Below are 12,630 nucleotides of genomic sequence, written 5' to 3'. Positions count from 1 at the left end.
GACCCACGCCACAGTTCTTTGGGTTGGTTAAGACCTTCAAAGGCGGCCCAGGAAAGGGACAGGAAATTGAGGGGGTGAGCAACTCTACTTCCTTCCAACACTTCTGGGCCCAGATAGAAACCCCAGGGGTCTCACCACAGAGTGGTCTCCGGTGCCCACGAGTTCCATCTGGACTTGTCACCGGAAGCCAGGACAACACAACCCCGCCGGTAGGACTCCAGAGGCACTCTCCAGATGCCAAGGGAGCTGTGGGTCTCACGTCCCTTCCTGAGTCCATGAGGAGACCCTGGGCCGCAACTTCCTTTGCTTTTTGGAGAGTTTTCCACAGGGGCTGAGGCTGGAAGAAGCAGGGGGTGGGGGGAGGGCGCCTCGGGCCTGGACACTCGGGACCCTCATACACTCTTGTCCCCCTCACTGTGTTCCTTGGAGGGAGGGTTCTTGTCCTGGCTGCCATCGGGGGGCGCCGGCTTGGCCGCGGGGCTGGGGCTGCTGCTGGCAGAGGGCAGGAGATTGGCCGACTGCAGGACGGCCTCGGAGTGCTCGCGGGCCTTCATGCGCAAGGCGGCCACGCTGGCCGTGCGGTTGCTCTGGCAGCCGTAGGTGGGAAGGAAAGACAGCCCCATAGGGTCTGGGACACAGCAAGAGCACAGCGGGCCCCCTGAAAGGAGGAAAAACAACAGGCTGGCATCAGTGCCTACATTCTGTCTCCTGGGACATGATTGGGGGTGAGGGGGCCAACCGATTCTGTTTTGGCTCAGAATCCTAAAGGGAGAGGTGACATGACAGGTGCTCAGGACCCCAGAGATGGGCCCAGTGCAAGAAATCTGGTTGATAACCCAAGGAATCATCAGAGCGCTGGGAAGACCTAACCAGTTCTGCTTCCTCACAGACCAACTGGGCGGCCTTAGGCCAATGTCTTGGCTTAACTTTCTGCAAAATGGGAAGATACCTACCTCCCAGGATCGTTATGAGGAGCCAGTGAAGAAATCCCACACTCCCCAAACTAGGTGCCGAAGCACCCATGAGAACTCACGGGGGCACTGTAGGGACGTTTTTAACCTTTGAAGACAAAAGGGAGCCCCACCATTTTTCAAGCGGCTCCTAAGTTGCCAGGACATTAATACTCACTGAGCTGCTTAGACCTAATCATTTAATGAACAAAACTGTTAGGTATTTCCAAGGGCCCAAGAGAGTCATGAAAAATTAACGGAGACCCTCAGGGCACTGTGAACTGAGTTTTAAGAACCTCTAAAGGAATCAGTTTGGAAAGCACTTAGCATAGGTCCGATGCATGGAACGGGGGGCTTGGGAGCAATGGCGTGGCCCCCGACCAGCTGGCCAGAGGGTATAAACCAACCCAGACACACACTGAGCTCACCCCTCTGCCAGGCTCAGTTTGAGGGTCCTCCCTCTTGATGGGTCATCCTCAACCATGTATTTATTCAACGACTCTCTGTGAGCACCCAGCACTCTTCTAGACCCTAGTGACCACCACCAAGAACAATGCAGCAGGACCCCACCTCACCAGTGCAGGTCTAGTGGAGAGTCACACCGGAACCCTGAGTCCCTGATACAAAGGCAGGTGGTGACACATGCTATGGAAAACACGGATGGTGCTTGGCAGAGACCTGAGGGCAATCCATCAGGGTGACAGCCACGGGAAAGAGCACGCAGCCAAGGAGAAGAGCAGTGCAAAGGCACGGACGTAGAACTAGAAGTCACCAGTTCAGGGAATAACAGGGTGTTTAGACTGACCGAAGCCAGAGACCACAGTTGAGGGCAGAAGCAGGCAGGTCAAGGTCATCAAGACCAGACTGCAGGATTCAGGGCAAGGAAACCTCAGCAGGTCAGAGTAGAGAGTGCTGCGGGCTTCTCTGCATCGGGGACAGGGTGGGAAGGCTGGGGGGTAAAGCAGTCCTCGGGGAAAGTGGCTTGGCTCAACTCCACATCCAAATGAACAGAGGGGCCATTCCTAAGATGGGGGCAAACAGAGAATGTTGTGTGTGGGGAGGGGGCATGCCTGTGGAGGAGGAGGATGGGGAGAGTCTGGAACCTCGTGGTCTTGCTGCCCCATCTGAGTTCTGAGGGGAGACATGAGCAGAGCTCAGCAGGGCTGGCACCACCCCTGTTCCTTGAGGGACACCTGTGTGTTCCACCTGCCAACCCCAGGCAGGTGTGGGGGCAGGAGTCACACAGACTTTGCCCCCAGACCTGGTTGGCAGCATGACATACTTTGAGAGATTTTCTGTGCAGGTGTGGGGGCAGGAGTCACACTGACTTTGCCCCCAGACTCAGTTGGCAGCATGACATACTTTGAGAGATTTTCTGAGCTCCCAACACAGGACAAGTGGTGGGCCGCCTTGTGTGATCCCTGCCGGACAGGCCCATCCCCACTGCTCCATGCCCCTCCCCACCCAGTCACCCCAGACCAGCTCGAAAGCCAGAGTCCCCCAGGGGAGCCAGAGATGGACCACCATGATCCTGCCAAGGGCAGTTGGGGGCTAGTGCCTACCCCTAAGGCCTGAGACCTGGGTCCACTATGCCCACTGGCTGCACATGGGTGGGCAACCTTCTGACAAGGGAGGGCACCACAAATCCTGTCCCTCACCTCTTTCTGAAAGTGCTCACCGGCTTTTGAAGAAGCAGACCCAGAGATCAGTTGTACCGGGGAACCAAAATTCCTATTTGTCAAATGAATCCAAATTCCTCCCAGTGGCCTCCAAGCCCTTGCATGACTGGGTCGGCATTGTGTTCTCCTCCTTCCCATGCGCTGGCAAGGACTTCCTTCACATGCTCCCTGAGCATCACAGCAGAGCCCACAGAAAGCTATATTACCCAGAGTTCTCCCCTTTTTCAGATGAGGAGACTGAGGGTGAATAGTAAGTGGCCAAGTGGGACCTCACCAGGCAGGGGGCCTCCTCCTCAACCACTGCATCCCTCTGTCTGAGAAGAGCGCTCATTCCGCTCCTGCTTGGACGCTTCCCTGGGCTCAGCCTGTGAGTGAAGAGCCCCGCCCTGTGCCTTGGAATAGTCTCCTCACACCTCTCTCTCTCTTTAGAGCTCCCGGTCACATTCCGGGCTGCTCAAATCCCACAGCATTGGCCACAAATGGTAGGGGGATCGTTGATGGTTTCTTGACTTGTTTGTTGTCTGTCTCTCCCCCTCAAGAGACTGCAGACGCCCAACAGGTTAAGTATCTTCCTGTCTCATTCAGCACTCTGTCCCCAACACCTAGCGTAGTACCTGAAACAGGCCAGGCCCTTGGAAAACACCCAAAGAAGGAAAAAGTCGGGGAGGGCCATCAGCCCTAGTGCCCGTTTGTAGGATCAGTGCTCATGAGGCAGCCTCAGCAACATCCACGGGGATGTTCCCGCCTCCTTTCATGGGGACAGGCTTCCCCATGCCAGGGCCAGACCCTTTCCTCTCCCCTCAAACACACTGGGGCATCTCTCTCTTCTTTTCCAAGCCTGCTCAGAGACAGAAGGACGCTCACCTTTACCAGCCCCCACGGTGGCCCCCTGTCTCCATCCCGGCCACCCTGAGGGGTGTGCATTACTCATCCCCAATCTCCAGGTAAGGACACTGAGACTTCAGGCCTGAGTTTGTACAGTTTACTGAGAGGTGGGACCAGAACCTTCTGGCGGTGTTTCAGTTCTCTGGCACAATAACAGGAGGTGGAAACAGAGCTGTGGCCTCCTACCTCAGTTCTGACTGGGAGTCAATACAGCCAGTAGCAGACCCTAGGACGAGCATAGGACAAATCACAAAGGCCAACTTTACAAAGATCCCAGGTCCCCAGTCACAGCCCCCACACCCCTGGTGGGCTTCTAGCCTCGCATTATTTCCAGCAGCAGGAAACAAACAGAAAGTCACACTGGGTCAAGTCCCGAGTCCATTTTCCCAACAGCCCTCACTCAGCACAGCCACGCACAGATAACACCAGTGACGGCTCAGCAGGGGAGGGGCAGCCTTTTGGGGGACAGTGTCTGTGCCATGAGCCCCAGGACCCATGCAAGGACAGGGGTCCCCTCAGGTCTCCTTCCCAAAGGGAGCTCATGTGTGAGGGGACCATACACAAAGAACGATGGGAATACTGGACTCTCTGTGTCTGTTCAGAATCCTTCTCATTTTTCTACAAGAAAAGTGAAGTTCTTTAAAAATCAGAAACACTACTTTCAATTGTAAATGAATGTTAGGAAGAGGCATATTTGAGGAGGGCCCAGGAGGAGGCTGGGGAGCCTGAGCCGGGTCTGTACTGAAAGTCTGAGGGGAGCTTGCCTGGAGCTGTGGACGGTCAGCAACCTGGGAGGGACCACAGTCCTCAGGATCTGCCCCGCATCAGAGCAGCCCAAGAGGGTCAGGCTGCTTCTTGCCTCCAGTGAGGCTTTGCTCCAATGTAAGCATCAAGCAGGGAGTTAAATAGTCTGTGACTCGGTGAGGAACATGCCACCTACGGAACGAAGAAGGGCCACTGGGACAAAACAGAGCCTCTCTCCTTGGGATCCACAGCCTACAAGGTCACACAGTGGGCTCCCAAGAAAGCCACCGATAACTACACTCTTGGTCCTCGAAATGCAGCCTCAGCCATAAGAGAAATACATTAACTCATAGAACCAAGGCTATGGGAAGGGGCAGAGTCTGTGCCCGTGATCTAGTTCACCCCCCACACCAGATGGATGGGAAACTGAGGACCAGGAACCCAATGACTCTGGGACGCTCTGTGGTTAGCTCTCAGCGCTATGCATACAAAGGAGAAATGTTGAGTCTTAAAAAGGAAGGAAACTCTGACACATCTGTAACATAGATGGACCTCAAGGATGTTATGCTAAGTGAATAAGCCGGTCACAAGAAGAGAAATCCCGCATGAGTCTCTTTCCATGAGATGCCCAGAGTAGGTGTATTCATAGAGACGGAAAACAGAATGGTGGTTGTCAGGGGCTGAGGAAAGGAGAAAACAAGAAGTTCTTGTTCAGTGGGCAGAGTTCCAATTTTGGAAGATGAAAAAGTTCTGGAGATGGACGGTCGTGATCGTTGCCCAACAAAAGGAATGTATTGAATACTTTTGAATTACCACTTAGAAAGAGTTAAAATGATAAATTTTATCTTCCACATATTTTATCACAATTAAAGATAAAATAAAGTAAAATACATTGTTATAAATAAAACTATAAGAGCCACAAGAGAGTTCGGGTCAAGGTCATCAGGATCACGAGGACTGCCCATGGCTCTCGAACTTCTTTATGGCTCCTCCAGTAAATGAGGACCTCCAAAGTCCCTCGGGCCAAACACTCCCACACCAGCCACATATCACCTCACATCCATGGGCTAATGCCCTCAATCCACCTCGCCAGACGTGTCTTGGGCTAAGGAAGCAATTCATGGATTATACAACCTCCTTAAGCTGGGTTTCTGCCCCAGACTCCACTTCATGCCTGTGGGGTGGGCATTTCCACAGCAGGGTGACAGACCCTGAGACAGGCATTCAGGCCAACAAAATTCTTTGGCAGATGTCATCCTCCTTCCTCATCTACACCCCAAGTCTGAACTATAGTGAAAGTGTCCTTTGAAAGGGGTCGATGTTTATAGGTAAACTCCCACCCATCCAAACAGCCACATCGAGGAATGCCAACAGAGGCAGAGGAACCATTGGAAATCACTCTCTTTGCCCTATCCTTACTTGGAAGACAACTTGGAAGATGTGCCAGTCCAGAATGTAGATATGGGCAAGACAGAGAGGCAATATGTACAACAGAACAAGATCAAAATCAAACAAAGAGACAAATCTAATGTGCCAGGTTTTATCAGGGAACGGTGTAAAGTCTATGATCTGTGCCCAAGGGTCCAACTGTACGAGGGGGTGGGGCTCAGTGGAGCATGTGGTCAACATGACTTCTCGGTAAGCTCAATGTGACACCAGATGGTTATGGGTTGCCTTCACAGAGGCAGAAACTGTGGGGGAACGGAGGATAAATTCTTTCTCTTCTCTGTCATGGTCAGACCATCAGACTAGAGGGAGGGGAGGGGGAAGGGAAGGAAAAAAGAGAGGAGAGAGAAATAAAAAATGGAAGAAATGGGGCTACTTAGCTGAGCTGACCTCAGGGCACAATGGACATGAAGTAACTGTCTCTGACTATCTCTCTCTTAGTGACAGGGGTGAAAGAGAAGAAATGGCCAAAAGTATGAGAAAAATGAAGTTTTTCTTTCTTTACCATCACATGCTGTACATATGCAGAGGGCTCACTAAGTTCCTGGTCATCAGACCCTGAAGCCCCCGACAGGACGTTAGAGAATCTTCATGCACAATATGGGCTATTGGACAAGAAAAGGCTTTAAATCCCTTTCAACAAAAAAGAAGTGGTTTTAGAATGGAAGGTGAATTATAAAGTTGAGTCCTTCCAACTTTAACATGTTTTCAGAATTTCAGTTCATGGTGATAGAACTTAAATTGTCCAACCACCAGCATCTCCCTTAGCTCCTATCACCCTTTTTTTAACAAAGAAAAAAACGATTTCCACAAATAGGATTTTCATAAAACTAACTCTTGATTTCCTCCTGAGTCCGCAGTACCAATGGCATCACCAGATTTTCCCAAATGCCTCGTGCCCAAATAACTTCAGCGACCCGGACCCTGACTGAAAACCAGAAGCAACAAAATGGAGATTCGTCCTCTGGCATGCTCAGGACGGCAGGATGGCAGATGAACCAACAGTTACCAAGTAAAAACCCAGACCCCAAAGCGCATGCACTTTGTCCCTGAAAAGCCATACTCAAGGCCCTCACTAGAGTATTTAACGATCCCTTCAAGTGCACTTCTGACATAAACGGTTTGGTTTAAAAGACTACCACAAACTAGAGAGAAATGTGCCTGCTAATGGCAGACACACTGGTAATATTGAGAAAAGGCTCACAAACTCATGACAGCCAAAAAACTCAAAATGCACAGTAACCTGGAGCCAGCCAGTACCGGGGCAAGCAAGCCAAGGGGGACACCTCAGCATGGCCTGACAGCTCTGACCCACACAGCAAGAACCGCCACAGAGACATAACATCTGAAAATGTTTTGACAGCTTCCTGTGACTGTGAATGATGGGGAGACACTGAGCCAACCACAAGAAGGACAATGCGCCCCCCTTTATTATGTCAGGGAGGTAACCAAGACCCTCAAGAAAATGTCTACCCCAAAATCGACTCATCCATTATCAAGTTTCCATAAAACGAGAACCACAACAGGCCTTCCCTGGGACCTGAAAGCCGGATGCAGCCTGTATCTGAGGCAGAAGAAAGGGGGATTTGAAGTTTGGCCCCCAGCCCCTCTGTTCACCTGTCATGGGGTTTCTCGCCATCCGTCCACTCTTCAGGTTCCTCATCTGTGAGGGGAGGTGATACACCCACCTTTGGGAGACATTCCATAGCACACCTAGTACTAAGGCCTCTAACAATTACTATTTCCCTCACCTCATACAAACTGAAGGGTAATTCTAAGTCACAGTTCACAACTTATTCCAATTACTGATCTGTTTTAGTCACCCGCTGAGGACCTGACCTTGTGAGTGTTCCCCCGGGACACCCAGGATGAGCCATGAGCTCTGCCACAGCTGGGGAGTGTGGGGGGACCATCCCACCAGCTCTGCTCCCAGGCCTGAAAGATGCCCAACTGACCACCGCACTGTGTCCTTGGATGTCCTGTGTCCTCAGCGGAGCCTTTCCCATCAGACCAAAAACCAAAATAATTTATTCTGCCAACAGAATCCTGAGGAGGAAAATGAACTTTAAAAGTGTCCTTTTTTTAACTACTGGATTTCCAGAGTTGGGGCTCTAGGTCCCCCCCTTTTTTAAAAATCTTTCAAAAAGGTATAAATCATGAATGGGCTAAAAATTAAATTAGCTACAATGTAAGTCAGTCCAGTGTGGCATACGGTGATGGTAACTGTGACCAACCTCCTAGCCCAACAATAGGGAGTTGAGTAAGTTGGAGTCACCCACAGAGAACATGCTAAAGCTATGATAAAATTATATTATAGGAAGATACTTAGCACCATGAAAAAATTAATTGTAATGACATATAGTAATGAAATATTAAGTTTAAAAAGTAGGTTAAGAAACAACTAAGTCAATAGGATTCCATTTTGGTATACATATGTATGTGTTATTGTACATATCCATGTGTACATAATACATACATATATACACATTGTGTGTATATGTGTACATATCCATGTACAACTATATGTCGTATCCATGTAGGATCATACATGTGAAAATTTATAAGCAGAAAATACTGATAAGTTTAAACTTTTTGGTTTAAAATTTTTAATTTCTAAATAAGTTATAAAATATATGAATTCATTAGAGATATATATTTATATATGGGAAGACAACAAATGTACCAATACCAAATATTCATAGCAATTGATTCTGGGTACTAAGGGTATGAGTGATTTTATATGTTTCTTTGTGTTTTATCGTATTTTCCACTCTTTCTGGCCTGGCCAGGTATTAAAGTCATGAAAATGGTGTGTCCTTCTGTGCCTTGTGATTTCCGGCCTTCCTCCATGCAGATGATGAGAATGGATGCTCTCCTTTAGGATGGAGTCCCACTGAAATTGTCAAGGAATAAGGGCCATGGCCTCGGCACCCAGGTGCAGCTCCATAACTATTAATGGCCTGAGTCTACACTGACCAGTGAAACTGGGGTGGACAAAGTGCCTTGGAAAACCCACCAGGAACACTTAGTCAGTCTCCTGTTCTGTATGGTCCAAGGTTAGAAAGTCCCTAAGCACCCCAAGCATGGGGTACAACCAACCCTCCAACAGACAAACCCCCTAAAAGACCACAACCTCTCCCCTCTGGCCCTACCAACATGTGCCATGGCCAGCGTCTGTGTGAGAGCATCTGACCCTAAAACACAACCTGAAAATGATTTTTTTCGGAGAACACACTACTCCTGGACACTAAATTAAAACACACAATTAGATTTCCATTAAGTTACAGCAAATTCTGCTGAATTGATCTAATCGGCCTACATTCCTACATGACATCATGCTTTAAAGGCTTGGCCTGAACATAAATACTTAATGTAATAAATACAGTCTGAAATATTTGATCTCCTTGGCAGTTTAATTGATCTACTATAGAGACTGACAGGAAAAATTAAGTTAGTTCTGTCTCGTCTCTGTCGATAGCACATTTTCCTCATAAAGGCACGTGAACTACAATGTTGGTTACAAGTAAAGCTCTCGCACACTGATTTCTTGCTGAAAGTTCAGGTTAAGAGTAACAGAACTGAACAAGGAACTGAGTGTGTGTATTTATGACTCCTTTAATACAATACCATAGTTGATGTCTTTTGATAGATAGATAGATGGTAAATATATTTTGTGATTTGTAATAACAGCCCCTGGGCATGAGTGCAGTGTTGGTAGATGCCTACCACATTTAAACACAGATTTTTAGATGTTGTAGCTATGCATGCTCACCAATAATGAAGTGCACAATGTCAAATTCATACCCCCATATCTTCTACCTCAGAAGGCCTGACGTGCTTTTTCCCATCTCCATTTTATGGTTTATATTGCCTTTTACCATGAGTTGTGTTTATTTTATTTTATTTATTATTACTATTATGTTGAGTTTTGTACCCAGCTCACCTCCCAAACTTGCCGTAAGCGCCCTTCCCCCACACTCACCCCTATACTCCTGAGGCCAGAACTGAAATGTACCATTTGGGTACAAAATAAAGACTGAAGAGTTGGAAAAGGCAGAAAAGGAGGAGGAGTCTCTCCTTCCTGACTAAGCTGGCATACCTTAGGTCCCAGAGTTACCATCCCGTAGGTTCTAAACTTCCTTAGTACCTTGTGGAGAGAAACAGTGTTCATGGCAAAGCTGCTCAATCTGATTCATGTCAAAGTCCCCAGGTTAATTTTGCAGGTTATTCGGCTAGAACTGGCGCCCAGTCCCACCCCTGCCTGAACTCCACCTAGCACTTGTACACCCACTCTCTTGACATCTGTTCATCTGTTCAGCAAATGCTCCTTGACGGGAGGCACAGCAGCCAAACATTCCTTGTGCTGGGACGGTCTCAGGACCCAGCACCAGGGTCCCCTTTCCATTTGGACGTCTTTGAAGGGGCAAACAAAAAATGACAACACAGAGATCCAAGAAGCCTGGCACAGCCCAAGGAGCAGAGGGACACGCGTTCTGGGCAGCCCGATGCCAATTAGCCCTCCCTCCTCCGAGTGGCAGCCAGAACTCAACACAGGCAGGCTGCTTCTCCCGCTGCCTCTGGGCACAAGCCAGAAACCTTCTGCTCAGCTCCCTGCACTCCAGGGTCCCATTGATTAGCAGGAAGGGCAAACCCATCAGCACCCATAGGAAATGGCTTCTGGAAAGTGAGTTGCAGCTTTTAAAGCCAGAGAATGACAGCAGGTGCCTGTAAAAGGAACAGAATCAATACAGGGTGTGGGGAGCTGGATGATGGGACACCTGGGTCCCTGACTTGTCCTACTTCTGACAGATATATTACGTGACCTTGGATAGTCCCTTCCCCTCTCTGGGCCTCAGTTTCCCCACTATACCCAGGAAAGTAACATACTCTTTAAGAAGATTCCTTACAAATCTTAGTGCTGGGGTTCTCGACCCCGGTCTTCCTGACATAAACTAGGCACGGAGAGGACTGGGGCTGAACCAACCACTTTCCCCATAAAAAGTGGCGACCTTCTGCCCCTTGGGTTCTCTACTCCCCCAAATACCTATATCCTTACAAACAAGCCAAGGGCCCTGGAAGGCTGTGCTGCTTTCTTGGAGCTGCACACACCTGTGAACTCATTAACTATGCCTTGGAGGCTGAGAAGCTCTCTCATTGAGGAACAATTCTGAGAGGTTCTGCACCATGGCCAGTCTGACTCCAGAACTTGGGCTCACCTTGAGGCCATGCCATCCTCTCCTGGGAATGTGGCCCCATCCAACCTCATGCTTTGCCCTTTACACTAGGCCTACTTACCTCAGTGCCTTTGCTCATGCTGTTCTCTTGCCTGGGGTTCTTTCACCCACTAAGCAACTCCTATGCTTCCTTCAAGCCCAACTGAAACATTGCTTCTGGAAAGGCTTCCTCATTCCTACAGGGAAAAATGTCCCCTCCTGTCATGGCTGCCCCCATACCTTCCCAGCCCTTATTGGTCTCTATGAGAGCATATGACTGTGTCACATGAGATGAAATTCTTTGTTGACTGTCTCTCCAAGCCCACACTTGGCCTGTCACTCCCTTGAAATCAGGATGTGTCTAATTAATCACCAGAGGTTTGGCCTCTGCTTTAGAGTCTAACAAAGAGGGGGTACTCAGTGGGTGCTGAATGAAGAACCGGAGGGCCCAGTTTTTTCTGGGGTCCAACAGATGGCCAGCACTGCAGGCTGGTGAGGTCAGTCTCCCACACCTAGAGCAGCCTCACCTGCTTTCCTTCTTTAGCCAAACCTCTCTACCATTTACTCTGCACCAGACTCTATATTTGGGGCCAGGGTGAGTGGCTTGGAAGGACTTAGAAGTGAGTCGGATGGGGCCATCACCCTTAAAGTGCTTATAGTCGGGATTGGAAGAAAGGTAGGCTCAAAAACAAACACCCCGATTCAAATCACAGTATCCTTGATCTCTGTGTCACTCAGTCTCCAAAGAGGACCTTCAAGGAAGTGACCTGCTAGCATTCACACCTGTGTGCAAGCCCCTCCACTCAAGCCTGGGTTGGCCCTGTGACCAGTTTAAATCAATAGAATGCATCAGAAACAACACTGTGCCTGTTGTGGGTGTAAGCCTCAACAAGGTCTGGCACCTTCTGCTTTTCCATGCTTGGGAATCAACCACCATTCAACCCCACTCCAAGCTCACCAGCCAGAGAGAGAAAAAGAGTGCCCAGCCTCCCAGCATCCCCGCCAAGGCTCCAGACAGGGAAGGGTGACCCCATGTTGCAGGTGCCAACCCCAGCAGCCATGTGAGCATGGACTCATGAGAGAGCCGCGACCAAAGCAGGAGCAAAACCACCTGGCTGAGTCCAGCCAGTCCTCGGAATCAGGACAGAGAGTAAAATAACCAGGCGGCCCTACTGCTGCTTTCATTATACTTGGTTTGGGGGCAAAGAAAAATAACACTGACATCTGGAATGGAAATTCTAAGAAGATCCCAAGCCAGTCTCCCCAAGATCATAGATACAAAACCCCTGAGCAAAGAACCAGCAAACGGAATCCAGCTCTATCTAAGAAGGACGACATGTCACGTCTATTGTGGGCTTATTCCAGGAAGGCACAGTTGGATTAACACTAAAAAAATCAATCAGTGTAACTTACTGTCTTAATACATTTGAGAAAGAAAAAAATCACGTGATCCCCTCAACAGCAGCAGAAAAAGTATTCAATGAAATTCAACGTTCATTCATATGCATGATTTTTTAAATAATAATTAAAATACAACTCTTAGGAAACCGAGGAGAGAAGAAACTATCCTTACTTGATAAAAGGTATCTAAACCAAAGCAACACAAAGATAAACTCAAAACGCAAAGACAACAAACGTGACTGTGAAACCCTGAGATCAAGAATAGGCCAGGGTCGGTCACGAAGACCACATATGGTATGATTCCATTCCTAC

The 12,630-nt window shown here is 48.9% G+C and overlaps 1 protein-coding gene across 1 annotated transcript in view; it reads right to left on the bottom strand.

Moving 5' to 3' along the window:
- Positions 1 to 392: 392 nt before the first annotated feature.
- DRGX (dorsal root ganglia homeobox) overlaps positions 393 to 12,630 on the bottom strand; it is a 28,684-nt gene continuing 16,446 nt past the window's right edge. The window contains exon 6 of the mRNA XM_059172617.1: positions 393 to 658. Within this exon, the coding sequence (XP_059028600.1) occupies positions 393 to 658 (266 nt within the window). The remainder of the gene's footprint in view (positions 659 to 12,630) is intronic.

Source organism: Mustela lutreola, chromosome 4 (genome assembly GCF_030435805.1).
Source record: "Mustela lutreola isolate mMusLut2 chromosome 4, mMusLut2.pri, whole genome shotgun sequence".
Lineage (NCBI taxonomy): Eukaryota > Metazoa > Chordata > Mammalia > Carnivora > Mustelidae > Mustela > Mustela lutreola.
Note: the sequence above shows the minus strand (reverse complement) of the source record. Positions and strands in the feature narration are given on the sequence as shown.